Source organism: Rhinopithecus bieti, unplaced genomic scaffold (assembly GCF_001698545.2).
Source record: "Rhinopithecus bieti isolate Rb0 unplaced genomic scaffold, ASM169854v2 scaffold_21201, whole genome shotgun sequence".
Classification (NCBI taxonomy): domain Eukaryota; kingdom Metazoa; phylum Chordata; class Mammalia; order Primates; family Cercopithecidae; genus Rhinopithecus; species Rhinopithecus bieti.
In genome coordinates, this window is record NW_016810610.1 from 65,072 (window position 1) to 85,541 (window position 20,470).

The following is a 20,470-nucleotide window of genomic DNA, read 5'->3' on the forward strand; positions in this document are numbered from 1 at the left end:
TTATATTATGTATATTTATAATATAATAAAATGTTATTATTATATTCATGATCCGAATTACAAATCTTTACAAATTTTTTTAGATTATAAACACCTCTGTTTTAATATATATATACATATTTTCCAAAATACTAAGCTACCAATATTATATTACAATGTGAAATGATTTCAAAACTCCCCATCGTTCTTTTTTTTTTTTTAACATTATAGAGTACCAGGACAGAGAAAAATGTTTCTCCACCTTGTACATTAGCAACACGGAAATAAGATATTTGTATCCAGTATATATTCTAATTATGATGTGCATATGGTCCTAGAGATCTTAAAAGATAGCCATACACCTAGAAATGTGTGCAGTGTACAAATACAATAAAGTTCACATAGTAAACACTCGACGAATGTTTCTTGAATAAAATTTAAATATCTTATAAATTCTTGTAATGACAATAAATCTCATATTGCCCAAGTACTGTACACATAGTAGGTAATCAATAAATTTTCCTAAACAAAATTCATTAGAATAAAGATTGCTATCTTCCATCATCAGCACAGTGCCTGAAACAAAGATGTTACTTAATAAATAATGTTTCTAATTATAAAAATACACATGCTGCTTCACATTGTGATCAGCATATATTTCATATATTATTCTGAAAAATATTTTGATAAGCAAAAAGCTAAAACATTCTTACAGCTCTTGATAATAGCAGGAGTCAATTCAACATAGATATTTCAGATTAACAACTGTGTTTCACATGACAGCAATTGTGCCTATATCCCTGAACTATCTATAGTCAAGACAAGTCATTTAAAATGAAATATTACTCCCTAACTCATCATGATAAAAATCTGAGAGGAAGAGGAGGAAAACAGAAAAATGAAGCTGCTGATAAAACATTTAAAGTAACTATTACTCAGTAAATGAACTGGATAGGCAGTTAATTATCTTATGTAAGATAAATAACTATATCATGAAAATTTCCTGCAGCACACCATAAATCACTGTAACATTTCATTAGCCATTTCCGATAAGTAAATGATCATTTGACCCAAGATATCTCTATAAAGTGAATGAATTTGTCGATCTTTATTTGCCAAAGAAGGGTTGTCTTAAGTTTATATAACCACAATGACTCAGAATTCATTTTATATAAAGATATGCATAATTGAATGTCACCTTGCAGAAGTCTCTACCTTTGAAATCTTGCTAAAGCTCAGCTTTCTGATAAAGCAAAACATTCTTCATTTACAGGGCATGCTAGTTAGCATCACATTCCTTAGCAAATGGAACTTTTGAATGCGTGATGAACTTATCAAGTCTAAGTTCATCACACATTCAAAATAATTATTAGTTCAATCATTATTATTCATAATAATAGGCAAGAAAAAATGAACACTAACATAAGAATCTTGAAATATGCAATCTCAAAAAAGTACATTTCAAGGTTATATTGTAAGAACTAAAAATAATATGTCTTAAGCAAGAAAAAAGTACTTTCTAAATATCAGGAAATTTGAATCTGCCAATAATAAGCTCTGCATAAGTGGTAGGTAGTGAGAACTAATTTTCACATGTTCATTGGTAATAGCCCCTTATTTTTTGTAGTAAGAGAAATAAATTGGCATCACAAGAATATAGACAGATTTTAACTTATGTTGTTTGTCCCATATGCTAAAGTAAAACTTTACAAATACACCTTGTCACATTCTTCAAAAATATTATAAAACTGATAAGTCTCTCCTACATGCTACCTCATATATCTTATCCTCTAGCCATGAAGCTGGTAACTCTCAAGACAAGTTGAGAGAAAAGACATAGGCATTTCTCTGGACTCTTTACCAATATTTTCATGTGCTGGCCAACTCCAAATCCTCTAAGACATAGCTAGGGCACTCCTCTAGGAAATTATTCTTAGGTCCACATTACTGGTTAGATGCCTACCCTTTATCTTCATATATCACCTTATGTGCATCTATCATTGCAATTATCACATTTCAGTATAATTGTGTTTGTTTCTCTCTCCACCAAGCTCTTTGAGAACAGCAATTGTCTTTTGATCTCTGTAATCTCAGAAAGCAGTAGATTGCCAAGTACACTGAAAGTGCTCAAAAAATGTATACTAAATGAATAACTACTGGTCTATCCTTCACAGAAAAATAGTTACAGTTCACAGAAAAGTAGTTTTCTGAATCAACTGTTCATATAAATATGATTAGTATAGCTTTTCTTTACCCTATTAATGCCAGACATAAAAAAAAAAAAAATCGTATAAGGCCAAGAAGTACTGTATTGCAATATCTACTTCAAAATATTTGAATATTTAAAAGTCAAAGGATAAAACTAATCAGTTTTATTCATGGGGAAGAGGGCTTTGGCTGTATAGACAGAAACTGGGGATAGAAATTAGATTATCCATTATTGATACTCGTGAGAAATATACATGTTAATATTAATACATTTCATCACAAAAATTAGGGTTGGCAGTAACAGTGGATTGAGTGTCCATACGAAAATTTCAGGAGTGATGTCAGCATCTTGTCTGACTAGAGACACCTGGTGCTCGTCCCTTCCACAAGAGAGGATTGAGACAATGAATAAAGAGCTACGCTTTGACTGGAGTGTCGAAGGGAGAGTGCTGGAGTGCAGTGGGGGAGTAGAGATTCACCTGCAGTGAATGCAAGTCCAGAAAGGTGGTATGGAGGCACCCAGCCTTTGTCCTGTCTTCTCCACCTGGATTGGATCTGTTCAGGATCAGCAGTGACTTCCTGTTATAGGGAATAGGTAAGCAGATGATCCCCACTAGCTCCCATTGCTACCATAAACACCTACAATCCTTACTACAGAAGAATCCCACAGTCCTTACAAGCTCTGAGCCCAGTTTGGAGAGCTGCCAGGAATTCCCTCAGCTGCACTGCCCTCAATTAAGAATACAAGGTGTGCACTTCTCATTCCCTACTCAAGCCCTGTGAGCCAAGATGCTGCAGCATGGTGCCATCTTGAGACCAGAGCCACCTCTGGAGTGTACCTTGCTCAAGTGTCCAGTAGCCTCTGCACCTCTCCAGTACTGCAGTTCATTTTCATTCCACCAAGCCCACACAAGTGGCTGAATGCCACAACCCCAGCTGAATGAAGCCTAGGTCCAGGATTGGCTGTGACTCTGGTCCTACACAGCAGGGAAATCAATCCCCACCACTGCACTTCTGAGCCAAAGGAATGGTCTGGCAGTCCCACACAGGACAATGTGGTCCTTGAGCCAGCCGAGCCAGCGGAGCCAGCCAAACCATTGCATGCCCTCCCACAAGCAGGAGAGGCCCTTGAGCCTCTGGGCAGCTAATACGCCCCTAGGCTAGAGGAGCAGCTACATGCCTGCACTCAGGGCCTGAGAAACAGCCACACTGCAACCTCTCGAGGCAGGTCCTTGGCCTGCCTAACAGCCCTGCACTAGCGATCAGGGCCTAGAAACAGTTCCAGAGGCTGCCACTGTTGGGCATGCCTCCATGCAATACAAGCAGCCATAAGTCCACATCCAGCACCTGAGAAACAGCCCTACAGGCCACCCCTGGCAGGCACACCCACAGGCTAGCCAGGAAGCCATACAAGCATATCCTGGGCCTGAGACACCCCCATGAGGCATTCCCAGCAGATATTCCCCCAAGCCAGCCGAGCAGCAATGCACCTACACCCTGGGATTAAGAGATAGCCCTGTGGGTTGTTCCTGGCAAGCAAGCCCCCAGGACAGCCAAGCAGCCTTGAACCTGTCTCCTGGGCCTGAAAAACAGGCCCAAAGGCCATCCCTAGAAAACATGTTTCCAGGCCAATCGAGCAGCTATACACTCACATCTTAAGCTTGAAAAACAATCTCATAGGTTGTTCCTGGCAGGCCAGCCCCCAGGTCAGCCAAGTGACTGCATGCCTATGCTCCCAGAGTGAGAGTCCTGTGGCCTCAACCCCAGCAAGCCAAAATGCAAGTTGCCCTACCCACTGTGGGTACTCACATGCCCATGACCTGAGAAACAGCTAGGTGAGGACACTCTCCAACAGAGCCACACCACCACTGCTACAAACTGTCTTTGCTAAGGCTACTAAGACACTTGAAAATGTCACTAGTATGTCACTAGTGTGGATTCTAGCTAAAGAAACTACATGGAGATTACACTACTGCATCTACCTAGAAGCAATACCAATACACCCCATTGAACTAATACGCCAAGACCCATTCATACTAATAACTCTTTCCATACAAAACCTACTCCATAAAATTGGAAGAATTTTATGTAGGAATTCCTACATAAAATGTAGGAATATATCAAACAAGAAAAAGCAAAAAAATAATAATAATAATAATATCTCCAAAGGAAAACAATATTTCTCCAGAAATAGAACCCAACATAAGTAAACATATGAAATATCAGAAAGAAAATTCAAAATAATCTGAAGGAACTTCAGTAAGATATAGGAGAATACAAATAGACAATTCAACAAAATAAGGAAAACAATTCATAATTTGAATGAAAAATTCAACAACAGAGATATCAGGAAAAAAAGAACAAAATAAATCCCAGATCTGAAGAATTCAATGAATAAAATTTTTAAAATGCAACAGAGAGCTTCAACCACAGACTTGACTAAGCAGAAAAAAAGAATCACTCTTTTTTCTTTTTTAACAGAGATGGGTTCTTGCTATGTTGCCTAGGCTAGCCTCGATCTCCTGAGCTTACAAGCGGTCCTCCTACCTCAGCGTCCCAAGTAGCTGGGACTACAGGTTCACACCACCATGCCCAGCTAGAAGAATTACTGAACTTAAAAGCAAATAACATAAGCAACAAAAATAAAATACAATATGGAGTGAAGAAGGCCTACAACATTTATAAGAAACCATTTAGTGAAAACCTATCTGTATTATAGGCACTACAAAAAGAAAACAGAAGGAAACAGGTGTCTAGAAATATTTAATAAATCACTTGAAAACTTCCTAAGTCTTCAGAAGGAAATTGACATCCAGGGGGAGGAAGCTTAAAGAACAACAAATAGATTCAGGCTATACAGGTCCTCTCCAATGCACACAATCCTGAAATCATCAAAAATCAAACACAAAGAAAGAATTCTAAAAGCAGCAAGAGAAAAGCATAAAGTCAGATAAAGGAAAATCCACACTACAGCAATAGTGAATTTCTTAGCAGAAACCATAAAGGCCAAGATGAATGGAAAGATATATTCAAACTATTGAGAAGAAAAATAAAACTGTCAACCACAAATATTATACCCAGCAAAGCTATTCCAGAAATTAAGGAGAAATAATATCTTTCACAGACAAAATCTAATGAAATTCATCACCAATAGACTAGCCTTACAATAAATGCTCAAAGGAGCCTAACATCTAGAACTGAAAAGATGATAACCATCATCATGAACACATACAAAATTATAAAACTCACTGGTAGAGCCAATACACTAAGGAGAAAGAGAAAGAAATAAAACTGTATCACTACAGAAAGGCATGTAATTACAAAAATAAACAATAAGAGAAGAAGAAAGGAACAAAGAATAGAAAAGATATAAAAGGAAGAAAAGATGTACAAAATCAGAAAACAACCAACAAATCAACAGGAATATTTCTCACCTTCCAATAATAACCTCGAAAGTAAATAAATTCCCTTACTTAAAAGATATAGACTGTCTGAAGGTATTTTTTTAAAAAATAACTAACAATATGCTGCCTACAAGAAACTTATCTCACCTGTAAAGACATACATAGACTAAAAGTGAAGGGATGAGAAAAGACATTCCATGCAAACAGAAAGCAAAAGTGAGCAGGAGTAGCTACACTTATATCAGACAAAGCAGACTTTAAGTCAAAAGCTGTAAAAGAGATAAAGAAACATATTATACAATAAGAAAGGGATTAATTCAGTAAGAGACAATAAATTGTAAATATACATGCACCCAATGCTGGAGCACTTAGATATGTAAGGAAAATACTATTAGATATAAAAAGAGAAATATGCCCCAAAACAATAATACTTGGATACTTCAACACCATGCTCTCAGTACTGGACAGATGATCTAGATAGAAAATCAACAAAGAAACATCAGATTTAAACTGCAACATAAACCAAATGGACCTAACAGACATTTACAGAACATTGTACTGCAGAATACACATACTTTTCAACAGCACGTGGAACATTCTCCAGGAATGACCACATATAGTAGAACACAAAACAAATATCAACAAATTTTTAAAAATCAAAATCATACCAAGTATCTTATATGACCACAATGGAATAAAAATAGACTTTAATAAAAAGAGGAACATTCAAAACAATATGAATAAACGAAAATTAAACAACATAGCCCTCAATTAACACTGGGTGAAGAAAGAAATTAAGAATGAAATTTAAAAATTACTTGAGACAGCTGAAAATAGAAAGACAACATACCAAAGCCTATAGAATATAGCAAAAGCAGTACTAAGAGGGAAGTTTATAGTAATAAATATATACATCAAAAAAAGAACAATTTCAAATAAACACCCTAATGTTGCATCACAAAGAATTAGCAAAGTAAGAAAAAAAACAAATCCAAAATTAGAAGAAGGAATAAAATAAAGATCACAGCAATCATGATCTTTATTGAAATGAAATCAGGACTAAAATAATACAGAAGATCAATGACAGAAAATGTCGGTCTTGTTCAAAAAATAAAGAAAACTGACAAACCATTTGCTAGACTAAATAATAAAGAAAGAGAGAAGACCCAAATAAATAAAATCAGAAGTGAAAAAGGAGACATTAAAATAACACAGAAACACAAAGGGTCATTAGAGATCACTATAAACAACTATATTTCAAGAAATTGAAAACTTACAGGAAATGAATAAATTTCTGGACACATGCAACCTGGAAATTGAACCAAAAAGCAACAGAAAACTTGAAAATACCAACAAAATTCATGATTTTGAATGAATGATGAAAAGTCTCACAATAAAGAAAAGTCCAGGACCAGATGGCGTCACTGCTGAATTCTACCAAACCTTTCAAAAGCAATTAAAACCAATTCTTCTCAAATTATTTCAAAGAACTGAAGGAGAGGGGATTTTCTTAACTCATTCTATGAGGTCAGCATAACACTGATACCAAAACCAGACAAGGATATTAAAAAAAAAAAAAAAAAAAAAAAAAAAACCTAGAGGCCAAAATCTCTAATGAACATATGCAACAATGCTCAACAAAATATTAGCAAAATAGCAAAATGAATCCAACAATATCAGAACAAAACACACCATGACCCAGAAGGATTTATCCAAGAGCTACAAGGATGATTCAACCTACACAAATTAATGAACATCAAATATCACATCAATAGAAGGACAAAAACCATATGATCATCTCAATAGATGCAGCAAAAGCATTCAACAGAATTCAACATCTCATCAAGATAAAAACTTAAATTAGGTATTTACATAGGAATTACCTAATTTAGGAAGGAAATAAATAAATAAATACCTTTATTTAGGAAGGAATGTACCTGAAAATAATAAAGGCCATATAGGACAAACCCACAGCTAACATCATACTGAACAGGAAAAGCTAAAAGCCTTTCTTCTAAGAATTGGAACAAGACAAGGATGTCCATTCTCACCACAATTATTTAGCATAGCACTGTAAGTTCATGGCCAGGGCAGTTAGGCAACAGAAGAAATAGAAGACATTCAAATTGAAACAGAAGAAGTCAAAGTGTACCTGTTTGTAGATGGTGTGATCTTATACAGAGAAAAACTTTAAGACTCTTATACAAGAGCCAGAAAGAAATTATTTAGGCAGATAGTGAGAGTAAAAGACTCCTCAGCAAGCCTTCCCTTTTAACAAAAAGCAGCTCCAAAATCATTATTTTTCTAACAAAGAGCAGCCTATGAAATTGAGCTGCAGACACAGATAAGAAAGCTGGACGCTTACACACGTGAATGCCGGCAGCTGTGCCAATAGTTTGTAAAGGTTACCTGGGGGCCAGGCATGTTCATCATGGAGACTCCATCTTCCCTTTTCTTTGTCAACCATGTGTACAGTAAAGGAACAGGCAACAGGCCCAGTAGAGAACCCATCTGCATAATAAAAGATTAGGGTAGGGCAGCCAGCTTCTTCACTCACTATGTAAATGACACATCTGGTCAGATCAATCTTTTGGGCTCTATGTAAATCAGACACCACCTCCTTAAGCTTGTCTATAAAACCCCATGCATTTCACCACAGAACCAGAAGACCCATTCCGGAGCCCCTCTCTCTCTGCAGGAGAGAAAGGTTTTCTCTTTCCTTCACCTATTAAACCTCTGCTCTTTTTTGGCTGGGGGTTTGCAGTTTCACTCTTGTCCCCCAGGCTGGGGTACAGTGGCACGACCTTGGCTCACTGCAACCTCCGCCTCCCAGATTCAAGCAATTCTCCTACTCAGCCTCTGGAGTGGCTGGCATTACAGGCGCCCGCCACCAGGCCCAGCTAATTTTTTCTATTTTTAGTAGAGATGGCGTTTCACCTTGTTAGTCAGGCTGGTCTCAAACTCCTGATCTCAGGTGATCCACCCGCTTCAGCCTGCCAAAGTGCTGGGATTACAGGCATGAGCCACCATGCCTGGCAACCTTTGCTCTTAATTTCACTCCTTGTGTGTCCCCGTCCTTGATTTCCTTGGTGTGAGGCAAAGAGCCTAAGGTATTACCATAGAGGAATGACACCACTTCAACTCTACCAGAAAACCCTTAGTACTACTAATAAAGTAATTCAGCAAAGTTTCAGGATACAAAATCAACACACAAAAATCAGTAGCACTTCTATACACAAACAACAAACTATGTGTAAAATAAATCAAGAAGGTAACACCATTTACAATACTATAAAAAATTAAAATACTTAGAATTAATTTAACCAAGGAGGTAAAAGACCTCTACAAAAAAAAAAAAAAAAATTACAAAACACTGATTAAAGAAATTGAGGCCGGGCACTGTGGCTCACGCCTGTAATCCCAGCACTTTAGGAGGCCGAGACGGGCGGATCAGGAGGTCAGGAGATCAAGACCATCCTGGCTAACACAGTGAAACCCCGTCTCCACTAAAAACACACAAACAAAAAATTAGCCAGGCGTGGTGGCAGGCACCTGTAGTCCCAGCTAGTCGGGAGGCTGAGGCAAGAGAATGGCGTGAACCCAGGAGGCGGAGCTTGCAGTGAGCTGAGATGGTGCCACTGTACTCCAGCCTGGGCTACAGAGTAAGACTCCATCTCAAAAAAAGAAAAAGAAAAAAAAAAAGAAATTGAAGAGGATCTAAACAAATGGATTCCATGCAAATAGATCAGAAGACTTAATATTGTTAAAACAACCATGCTACTCAAAGCAATCTACAGACTCAATGCACTACCTATAAAATACCAATGACATTGTTCACAGAAATAGGAAAAGCAATCCTAAAATTGTATGGAACAAAAAAGAGCCCTAATAGCCAAAGCAACCCTGAGCAAAATGAACAAAGCTAGAGTTATCAAACTACCAGGCTTCAAAATACACTACAAAGTTGTAGTAAACAAAACAGCATGGTACTGGTATAAAAACAAACACATACACCAATGGAAGAGAATAGAGAAGCCATAAATAATTCACATAGCTGCAGCCAGCTGATTTTTGGCAATTACACCAAGAACATGCATAGGGGAAAAGACAATCTCTTCAATAAATGGTGTTAGAAAAACTGGATCTCTATATGCATTAGAATTAAACTAGACCCCCACCTCTTACCCTATACAAAAAAAAAAAGGGGGATCGAAGAACTAAATGTAAGGCCCAAAGCAATAAAACTACTAGAAGAAAACATAGGAAAATCTCCAGGAATGGGTTTATGAAAAGATTTTATGAACAAGACTTCAAAAGCACAGGAAACAAAAGCAAGAATAAACAAATGGGATTATATAAAAATAAAAAGCTTCTGCACAGCAAAGGAAACAATCAACACAGTGAAAAGACAACCTACAGAAAGGGAGATTATATGGTTTGGCTGTGTCCCCATCCATATTTCATCTTGAATTCCCATCTTGAAGTACACTTGCTACTAAGTTGTAGAAATAAGCATATGTCCAGATTTTATGCTCTCCACCATTTTGATATGCTATCTACAATGCTTATTTAAAGTAAGCTATACCAAGCAAGCATTACTTGTTTCTATATAGCAAGTAATTGGTAACACAGTCATCTCTCTCTATCCATGGAGGATTAGTTCCAGGTCCCCTGTGAATTCTAACATCCATAAATATCACGTCCCTTATGTGATATAAAATGGCATAGTATTCCAAGTAACCTATCCATATCCTCCTATATACTTTAAATCATCTCTAGATTTTTACTGAATACAACTTAAATATTATTGAATAGCTGTTATGCTGTATTGTTTAGGGACTAATGGCAAGAAAAAAAAGTCTGTACATGTCCAGTACAGACACAACCATACATTTTAAAAATATTTTTCATTTGCAGTTGGCTGACTCCATGAATGAGGAACTCATAGATAGAGGATCGACTATAATTGCTCTGAAAAGTTTTCAAGCAAAAATTCTTTCTGCCACATTATACCAAGTGGAGTTATAGTTCTTAAATTATATATACTCTTTAAGTGTATTTATTCATATAAGATGACTTTGGTAAGGTAATACAGTGGTTTGCTCTGCAAAAAGTGATAATTTATAAAACATTATTACCTTATTACTTATACAAAATAAGTCTTCTGTCAATTCACTTGAGAAATCAATTTTACTTTTATTTCCAAAATTAGCAAAATAATGTATTAAAAACAAAAAAATCATTTCAAATAATTATGAGATTATCATAGCATATTTCCATAATGTAAAAAAGTAGAAATGTTACCTGTTGTGTATACTTCTGTATTTCATCCAGAACAAATTCTACTTCTTTTGAGGTTGTTAATGAAGCAAGATTTCCACTAAGATTATAGCAATAAAGTTTTGCATTGTCATAGTTTTCTCTACTGGCATTGATTCTAAGACAAGCATCCCCAATATGACTCCATCCTTCTCCACAAAGATGAGCTAGTAAAAAAAAAATATGTCTCAGTTTTAGATTACCAAAAAGCAAATGTATTTTTCAATTATTTCTGTATTTGTTTAAATTATTTGTGAAATAAAACATATTAAATATCTCAATATAATATTTCAAATAAATTTTTTATAATAGTTTGGTAGAAAATGAAAGCAGAACATCCCAATTTTTTCTTTAAATCTTAAATATGAGATAAATCATGGCTCTATGACATCTGTTAAATGTGTTGACTGCTAGGTTTTCTCTGTAACATCTGGTATATTGGCATATGGTATTTCAATAAGTAAAATCACTACTATATTTATGTCCCAAGGTCTAGTTTACATAAGACAAGATTACTTTAATATAAAAACAACAAGCTTATACCAAAAGCAGTTTCAAAGATTCTCCTATAAGTGAAGTTAATTGACCTCTAAATCTAATTTCCATAGCTCAGGTATATCGTTGTGATATAAGTTGGGTTCTCTGATTCTTTCATAAGTATAGGTAGAGAAGTCTCATTTCACTTACGATTAGTAAAGGAGCTATGCTCTTTCCTTACTAATGTTTATTTTTATGCAATTATTCATGTCTTTCTAAAGATGAAACATATTATTCAGTAATAGTGGTTTATCTATAGAATCCAAATTGAACTTGAAACACTGTTTTCTAAAACACAGGTTTATATAATAAATACATTAATAAGGCTAAACTTTAGCGTGCACTAATTAACAATAGTGTTTCATTAATATACTGATCTATAAAGTTAGACTACATTTTAGTTTCTATATCACATGAAATGTATTCGCACCTCTAGCCCTGTGTGAAGGACCTTGGATATATTGCTGCAACTCTTATAAAATTGTTTTAAAGCAGCTGTTTTCAAATTTTTGGTCTTTAAGTCTTAAAAATTATTGAGGGTCCCACAGAACTTTTCTTTATGCATGCTATATCTACTGATTTGGAGAGTTTTAAAATGAAAAATGGTTTTAAAATTTAAAATGGTAACTTTAACAAATACATGTACTTATTTAAAATAATAATTTTAAACCCCACTATAAATTCACTCTTCCTGCTGCTGAGATGTCTTGCTCCCTATGGTATACAAATAGGCCCAACGGAAATGTATCCTCAAATTCTCTTCATGAGGGAAAGTAGCTGACAATTCAAATTAGACCTCAGCATCAAAAAATAAAGAAGGATTAATGAATGAAGAGGATGGAGAGGCAGAGAGATCAGGGATAACACAAATAGAGCAATATGTTAATTGTAGAATCCAGAATGTAGGCATTCAGTGTACTCTACACAATTATTTCTGTTTTTCAATATTTGAAATAGTTCAGAACAAAATGTTGAAGGGGAACATTACAACTTAATAGCATATTTTATTTTTATTGTTTTATATTTTTGTAAATGTCTTTAATATTTGGCATTTGACAGTTATATTCTCATACCTTCTTCTACATTCATTCCATAGGAATAGCATACATCAGATAGCCTTTATAAAACTCCACGGTAAACCCATAACAAATGGAGAATTTTAAAAGCAAATAATGTCTCAGTACTACTAGTCTTCACCAAATGGACCCACTCAAAACCATGTAGGGGACTCCTGTTCATTCATGGTTGCTGCTCTAAGGATTAAATTGGGTACCATGAATAACTCACAGCAGCTGGAACATAGTAATCCCACAATAAACTATAATTATCATTTAATAAGACTGTGTACCATTTCCTGGTTTTCAGTTTGAGGCTATATGTGTTTCAATTATTCCAGTCATTTTAAATCCAAAATACCAAAAAAGTTCTCCTTACAATGCAAAAGTTTTCTTAAATTATGTTTTTTTCTCACTTTACTGGAAGAATTTAGATTATTATTGCCTGTCTCCTCACTTATTTTTTAGTGAGAACAAAATAGTTAATTGACAAATCATTCAAATAAAACAAATGCATGGGCCTTTGTGGCTAAACTAAATTATATTACCAAACCAAATATTTTTATACTTCAGGCTTTTGTAGTATTGAGCATCAACTTAGCAGTGGGGTTTAAAGGAAGGCAATTAATTTATAATGAGTTTAGTGAGATAAATTCAAATTGCCAAGCTCATATGAGATCAACGTAAAAAAATGCAATACACCAATTGTCAATTGTCATGGAATTGTACAACTGCTCTACAGACTGGGCCCTCTATTTAGAGCATTCACTTCCTTGAGATAAGCTGAATGGAAATCAAACGATATATAGCCAGTTGGCTGCTTAGTAAATATGAATTAAGAAAAGGGAATTTGTGTATAATATATTTCATTGTATCTCCAGAATAATAGCCTGGTCAAGTGCAGCCTTTATAACAAAGCAACATTTTTTTCCTAGGGAATGAATAGATGAGTACTACCAAAAGTAACTTCACCGTCATTTTTCCAAACTTCCACTGGCAACTAATTTCCATTCTAATCAAAGTAATATTCCTTTAAATATATACATTCCTTCATTCAAATCTTGTTTTGGTCCAAGACTAACCTTGTCATTTTAAGTAAACTTTGTAAATATTTTCATTGATCTACATTTTCATTTTATAGTTTAATTCTTAGAGATCAACACCACTTTCAACTTCTTAGCATCATCTCACTGTTGCTTCTTAAATCCTGCCTACTGCATTACTAATACTATCTTTCTCAAAATGAGCACACACGCACATCACACTGTTTAAAAGCTTTAAAGGCCAGTATGTAAACAAAATTCAAAGTATGAATGACATTCCAATGCCTCAATGGTGTGTTTGTTTGCTTGTTTTTGAGACAGTCTCACTCTGTCACCCAGGTTGGGGCGCAGTGGTGTGATCTCTGCTCACTGCAACCTCCACCTCCTGGATTCAAGTGATTCTCCTCCCTCAGCCTCCTGAGTAGCTGGAATTACAGGTGCCCACCACCACACCCAGCTAATTTTGTATTTTAGTAGAGACAGGGTTTCACCATGATGGCCAAGCTGGTCTTGAACTCCTGACCTCAAGTGATCCACTCACCTCAGCCTCCCAAAGTGCCAGAGTTACAAGTGTGAGCCACCGCACCTGGCCTCGATGGTATTTTTAAAGACAAAATAATTTTGATTTTATTACATGAACTTGTAAGAAAGATTCTCTTTTAGACAAATTCTGTGATGGAATTTTCCAATATGTTTTAGAATTACATAGGCTCAGAAACTTTTCTTTAAAAAAAAAAACCTGGGATTAAGAGAGGCAAAATACTAAATAGAAAGAAAACACCTAGTTAATAGCTACAACTGTGTCATTTACCAGCCACATAATTTTGAGCATATCACTTAACCAGCATGGATCTCAGTTTATCTGTATAAGAAGCAGAACTGGTTAAATGCCTGTATTAACTTTCAATTTTCTCATTTTATCTTTTATATTTCAAAGGAAGAGTACTTAGCATCCACTAGCAATGTTAACTGTGAAAAAATGAAATTACTTTTAAAAATGAGCTTTGCTGTAGTTTATAAAATTTGGATTCTCATAAAAGCAGATAATATTTATTATAAGAAATGTATTTATTATTTATAAAAGTTATAAATTATATAAAGCATAATAAGTTATATAAAATTTATAGTTATATATATGTTATAAATATGAATAATGTATTAAACTTTATTGGTTAAATTTATTAAACTTACTAAACATATATTCTAATTGAAATTATTAGATATATTCTTAATAATAATTGGTTATATATACATATAAGTAATATATTATGTATTTCTTTGTAACGATATTATTATATATATTTTTTAAAACCCTGAGATACAGAGAGGAGAAAGATATTAATATATCAAATAAATATACATGTTAATATTAATTATTTCGCTTAAATATTTTATTATAATGTTATATGATATAATGATTATGTATTGAAAATAATGCCCTGATTTGAAAATAGAAGGGTACTTAAATAAAATATGACAAAATGTTAATATTTGTTAAATCTGAATATAAAGTCTGAGTGCTTATTATTATCTACATTTTTAAGATTTTTTTTCAATGAAAAGGTATCTCATCAATTCAACAGTATAGTAAACATATGAACACCTTAAAATAATTGGAAGCAAATATGCAATCAAAAAACTTTTCTTGGAGAAACAGTGCTATTAGTACTATAATATTATAGGTTGATATTTGTTATGACTTTAATTTTAGAAAATGTAGTGTCCTTACTAAACGTACTTTTCTATGTCAGTATTTATCTGTATACCATAAACTCATTCACTAAATTTTGAAATCTTTACCTGGTAAAGCCTGGCATTCTTGCTGTCTCTGATCCCACTGGCAATTCAAGTTTAGTGAACAGCTTTTACAGCTGGTAAGTTTGTTACAAATCTGCTCATTTCTCACATGACACTTGGTGTAGTTCTTCACAGACTAGAAAATTTAAAAGCATGTTATTTTCACCTTTGTACAGCAATGATTCTTAAACTTCAGTGTATATTTAAATCCTCTGGTGAACTTTAAAATAAACATTTCTAACTCCAAATACAATTCAACTGAATCAGGCTCTCTCTTATTTATTTCATTAGTTTATTAAATTAAATTAAATTTGGCCTAAAGCTGCCTCTATAAGTAGTGAACTACAATCTAATTTAGGATGCAAACAAACTGTACCCTAACTTACGAGCATATTCTCGTAACAGATAGTTGAGTCTCAGCCAATCATAGCAATAGAGGCATATGTTTCAATGGACAAACTGCAAAATAGTCAAATAAAGTATTATAAACACAATGGCAATAGGCAAAGCTAACTACACTGCCTTGTTCAAAGGTGTTACAAATTAAAATGGCAATCATATCCACTCCCACTGGAAAACATAGATTGATCCCTTATAAAATGGTTACTGGAAGGCCTATGCCCCTAATAATAGAACTCATGTATCTCCCGCTTCTACAAACTCTGACATGACTTGAAATTGCAAGGCTTTAATGTATTTTGTCAAAGTATATTTTCACCAGATAGAAGAAGCCCCCACAAACTGATGACAACCAGACCTTTCATGGTCTACACCCTGGAGATTGGCTCTTTTCAAAAGAAACACCAGAGGAAGATTGCCCTTGAACTCAGCTGCAAGGGACTACACTAAGTTCTTCTCTGCAGCAAAACTTCAGGGCCTTGAGCCTGAGCCTTGGATCCACATTTCTCAATTTAAGAGAACCCATCCAGCCTTGGGACAGTACACCCACTGGAAACTTCAAGGCAAAATTGACCAGGGACATTTCTCCTCAGAAACAAATGACATCCTAGACATGAACAGCTTTCCCAAGATGACAGATCAAGACTTCTTTCCTTAGTCACCATGAAACTATAGTCCTTTTCCTCTTTTCTCTGTTTTTATTTTTTATGTATACCCAGGAAGATAACATGCTTATTATGATTTCATAATCAATAGCTTTTGCAGGGAAAGTAACTGAATGTTGGATATGTTATGTTAAATCTAAATCCTTAAATGATCTTAGAGAGTCTCTGCTTCACCTTCTAATAAATTTCTCTGATGTTCTAAGAGCAATATCTGGTCCTTTGTATCGGGTTAGACTTTCAGATTCGCACATTAGGTTCTTTGTTAAAATCTAAGAGTAATCAAAACCTATAATGAGGGATTTGCAGTTACATTATCCCAGAAATTTAATAGGATAACCAAAAGAAAGATAACTCAACAGTTTGTCAAGAAATTTATCACCCTAATCCCTTTAATTGTCAAGATCCTTCAACCATGCAATGATTTCATAATGGAGCCTTGGAGAAATATTACTAGTGCTCTCCAGAGTATATTTTTATCTGTACAGGATTTAACAACCAACCATATATGTGAGCAACTCCATGTCTCAATAAGTGGGAAATGTCGATTAGGGATTTTAACAGTAATACTGTTAGAATTGTCAGGATTATTTCCAATAGCCAACTGGAAATTGAACATTGGTCTACACCTCTTAATTTACACTAAAGAATAAAGAGGAGTTTGCCAGCAAGTCTAAGTATCCATAAATGGGCATCTTTTGGTAGAATGCTCCTTCCCTGGCTTGGCATAAATGTAAATGAGACTACAATTAGAAATCTGTCTCAAACATTAGCTACTATAGCAGAAATGGGCTACAGTTGCCCATCAAACATCTTTAAATTCTCCTGCTAAAGTTGTTTTAGATAACATGATTGCTTTGGCCTATCTGTTGACTGATGAGAGAAGAGTGTGTGCAATAGATAACACCTCCTATTGCCCTTGGAAAATTATGTATGACATGATAGAAATTCAGTTTTAAGAAATCAACAAACAAGATGATTGATTAAAACAAGCAGATCCCTCTTCTGGCTTGTTGTTGATATATTTGATTTTGACCAGTTTGATTCATGGGAGCACCTATTAAGAAGTATACTTCAGTCTCTTAATATTACCCTCCTGATAGTCATTATAAATAGTCTCATTAGTATGCCATATCCTCTCAATTATTTCTTTTATCTTTATTTTTTTTTTTTTTTGAGACAGAGACTCGCTCTGTCGCCCAGGCTCAAGTGAAGTGACGCTATCTCAGCTCACTACAAGCTCCGTCTCCCAGGTTCACACCATTCTCCTGCCTCAGCCTCCCAAGCAGATGGGACTACAGGTGCCCACCACCATGCCCAACTAATTTTTTGTATTTTTAGTAGAGATGGAGTTTCACCATGTTAGCCAAGATGGTCTCGATCTCCTGACCTTGTGATCCGCCCACCTCGGCCTCCCAAAGTGCTGGGATTACAGGCGTGAGCCACCGTGCCTGGCCCCTCTCAAGTCTTAAATGTTCATATGCAGCCATCTGTTATACATCAGATGGTCTCACTATAGTTAAAATAATAAAAACACAAAAAGAATATAAAAAATCATCCAACTGACCTGACATTGGTAATTGTGAATTCCATATTCAGACCAAACAAGTCCATTATGATGGTGACAGAAAGTAGTATTAGTGCCTAAGGTTTGTGGTCAATTTCTCAAAAATGACAGTTGACCAAAAGGGGAGATTAAATTAAATTTGGCCTGATTTAGTATGTAAACAAACTGCAGCCTAATTTACGAGTGTATTCTTATAACAGATAGCTTAGTCTCAGCTAATCACAGCAGCTGAGCTTCAGCCAAACACATGCTGCCAACTGATTAGACTATTTCCATACAAGGCAAATGCCTCATCTCACCATGCCCAAATAGGGCAAATGGTGAGCTGTAGCCAATCAAGATGTTCCTAAATGTCACTTCCTTTTTCTGTCTAAAAATACTTCCTGCCCACATTGATAGCTGGAGGTATCTGAAGCTCTTCATTCAAAGTGCTGCTTAATTCATGAATCAGTCTTTGTTCAAATAAGCTCTGCTAAATTTATTTTGTCTTAAGTTTTTCTTTTAACAGGTTAAATTATTGTTCTTGGAATTGGAATGAATGTTTATTAAAAAATAAAGTGTGTAAATTACATAATGTGAAACAGGCACCATCTAATGAAAACTTTTTCCAGTGAATTCAAAAACAGTCTTCCAATTCAAAAAATAAAATCATGCACAAAGTCATTTCCATTAATGACGACATGAAATGGTTCTCATCTTAATAAAAGTATCACACAGACCCTTGGGAATGAGGCAGAAATTAAAAGTAGTAAAAGGTAAAGAGATGCTTTATCAAAATCCAATACAATATAAAAAGATAAACGACTGTCACAATAACTCAAACTAATTTTACTTCCACAGACACTAAATGGTTTTGGTTAATCGAGATTTCTTCTGTATATATCTGTCACATTTCCTTCATTGAGGCTTCAAAGAATCTGCAAAAGTTTTATTTTATTTCCAAATCTCCATAACATAATCATATTTCAACTAATCCTGGCATTGAGAGATTAAAAGTTAATTTCCAAGAAAGAAAAAAAATAGACAATATAGAAACTTTGATGGTGGTTCCTTACATATACCCAGGTTGAGATAATTTACATATTATCAATACCTATAATAAAACCTACCTCATGAAAATTAGACATTAAAATTTTGGCTCAACTTTTCTGTGGCTCTACTTTATAAGAAAAAAAAATCCAAAGTATTTGATGCTAAACATTGAGCCCCACCTCAATCTTTTGTTTTGTTTTGACTATAGGTATAAACACCTGAGGCCTTCTCATGTAAGGGAGCTAAATATTTGTTTTCACTCAATAAAGTTCAGAGTTAAAATTAAGTTATACCTATCCCATAGATAAAACTTATTGAAGCAATTTTTAACCACTTAGAGACTTTAAATGTCATTCACCAACTATTTATTTATAAGCCACTTCCTTCATAAAATACATTGCCATCACCTCCATTCCAAAGGTGTTAATTTCTATTAGAGCATATTACATTTACTACAAACTAACAGATAAAAGTACCCAGATATAATTTTATCTTTATTCATCCTAAAACATTACAGAAGATACATTTTGTAAATTTCAAATCACTTTATGACTTTTTCAACCACTCCATTTTCATTAGAAACAAACTTTCTTATTGTTATTTTTTCTGATTCATAATTTTGCTTTCATATAGTATATAAATATTAGCATTATCCTACATAATCATTACAGTATAGTTCTAAACATTTGATAGCTAATTAAAATAATTAAATTTACATGAATTATCAGATAAATAACCTATAAAAATGACATGAGAATGGCTAAACATGTTGGAATAAGAAAAAGAATAATAGTTTTATGTGAACCTTTAGAATAACAATGGTAGCAGAGTCTCCATCCAAATAACCCTACTGCTCTTCATTAAGAAAAAACTAAGATCAGAGTAGAACTGAAGGAGAGAGAGACATAAAAAACTCTTCAAAAAATCAATGAATCCAGGAGCAGATTTTTTGAAAAGATCAACAAAACTAATAGACCACTAGCAAGACTAATAAAGAAGAAAAGAGAGAAGAATCAAATAGACGCAATAAAAAAATGATAAAGGGGATATCACCACTGACCCCACAGAAATACAAACTACCATCAGAGAATACTATAAACACCTCTACGCAAATAAACTAGAAAACCTAGAAGACATGGATAAATTCCTGGACAAATACACCCTCCCAAGACTAAACCAGGAAGAAGTTGAATCCCTGAATAGACCAATAACAGGCTCTGAAATTGAGGCAATAATTAATAGCCTACCAACCAAAAAAAAATGTCCAGGACCAGATGGATTCACAGCCGAATTCCACCAGAGGTACAAGGAGGAGCTGGTACCATTCCTTCTGAAATTATTCCAATCAATAGAAAAAGAGGGAATCCTCCCTAACTCATTTTATGAGGCCAACATCATCCTGATACCAAAGCCTGGCAGAGACACAACAAAAAAAGAGAATTTTAGACCAATATCCCTGATGAATGTG

The 20,470-nt window shown here is 34.6% G+C and overlaps 1 protein-coding gene across 1 annotated transcript in view; it reads right to left on the minus strand.

The window, feature by feature from the left end:
* Nucleotides 1-20,470, minus strand: part of LOC108542443 (attractin-like protein 1) — a gene marked incomplete at its 3' end in the record, with an annotated part of 118,504 nt that overhangs the window by 35,594 nt on the left and 62,440 nt on the right. The window contains exons 5-6 of the mRNA XM_017892460.1: nucleotides 15,346-15,478; nucleotides 10,896-11,077 (exon numbers count right to left, since the gene is read on the minus strand). Of these exons, the coding sequence (XP_017747949.1) occupies nucleotides 10,896-11,077; nucleotides 15,346-15,478 (315 nt within the window). The remainder of the gene's footprint in view (nucleotides 1-10,895; nucleotides 11,078-15,345; nucleotides 15,479-20,470) is intronic.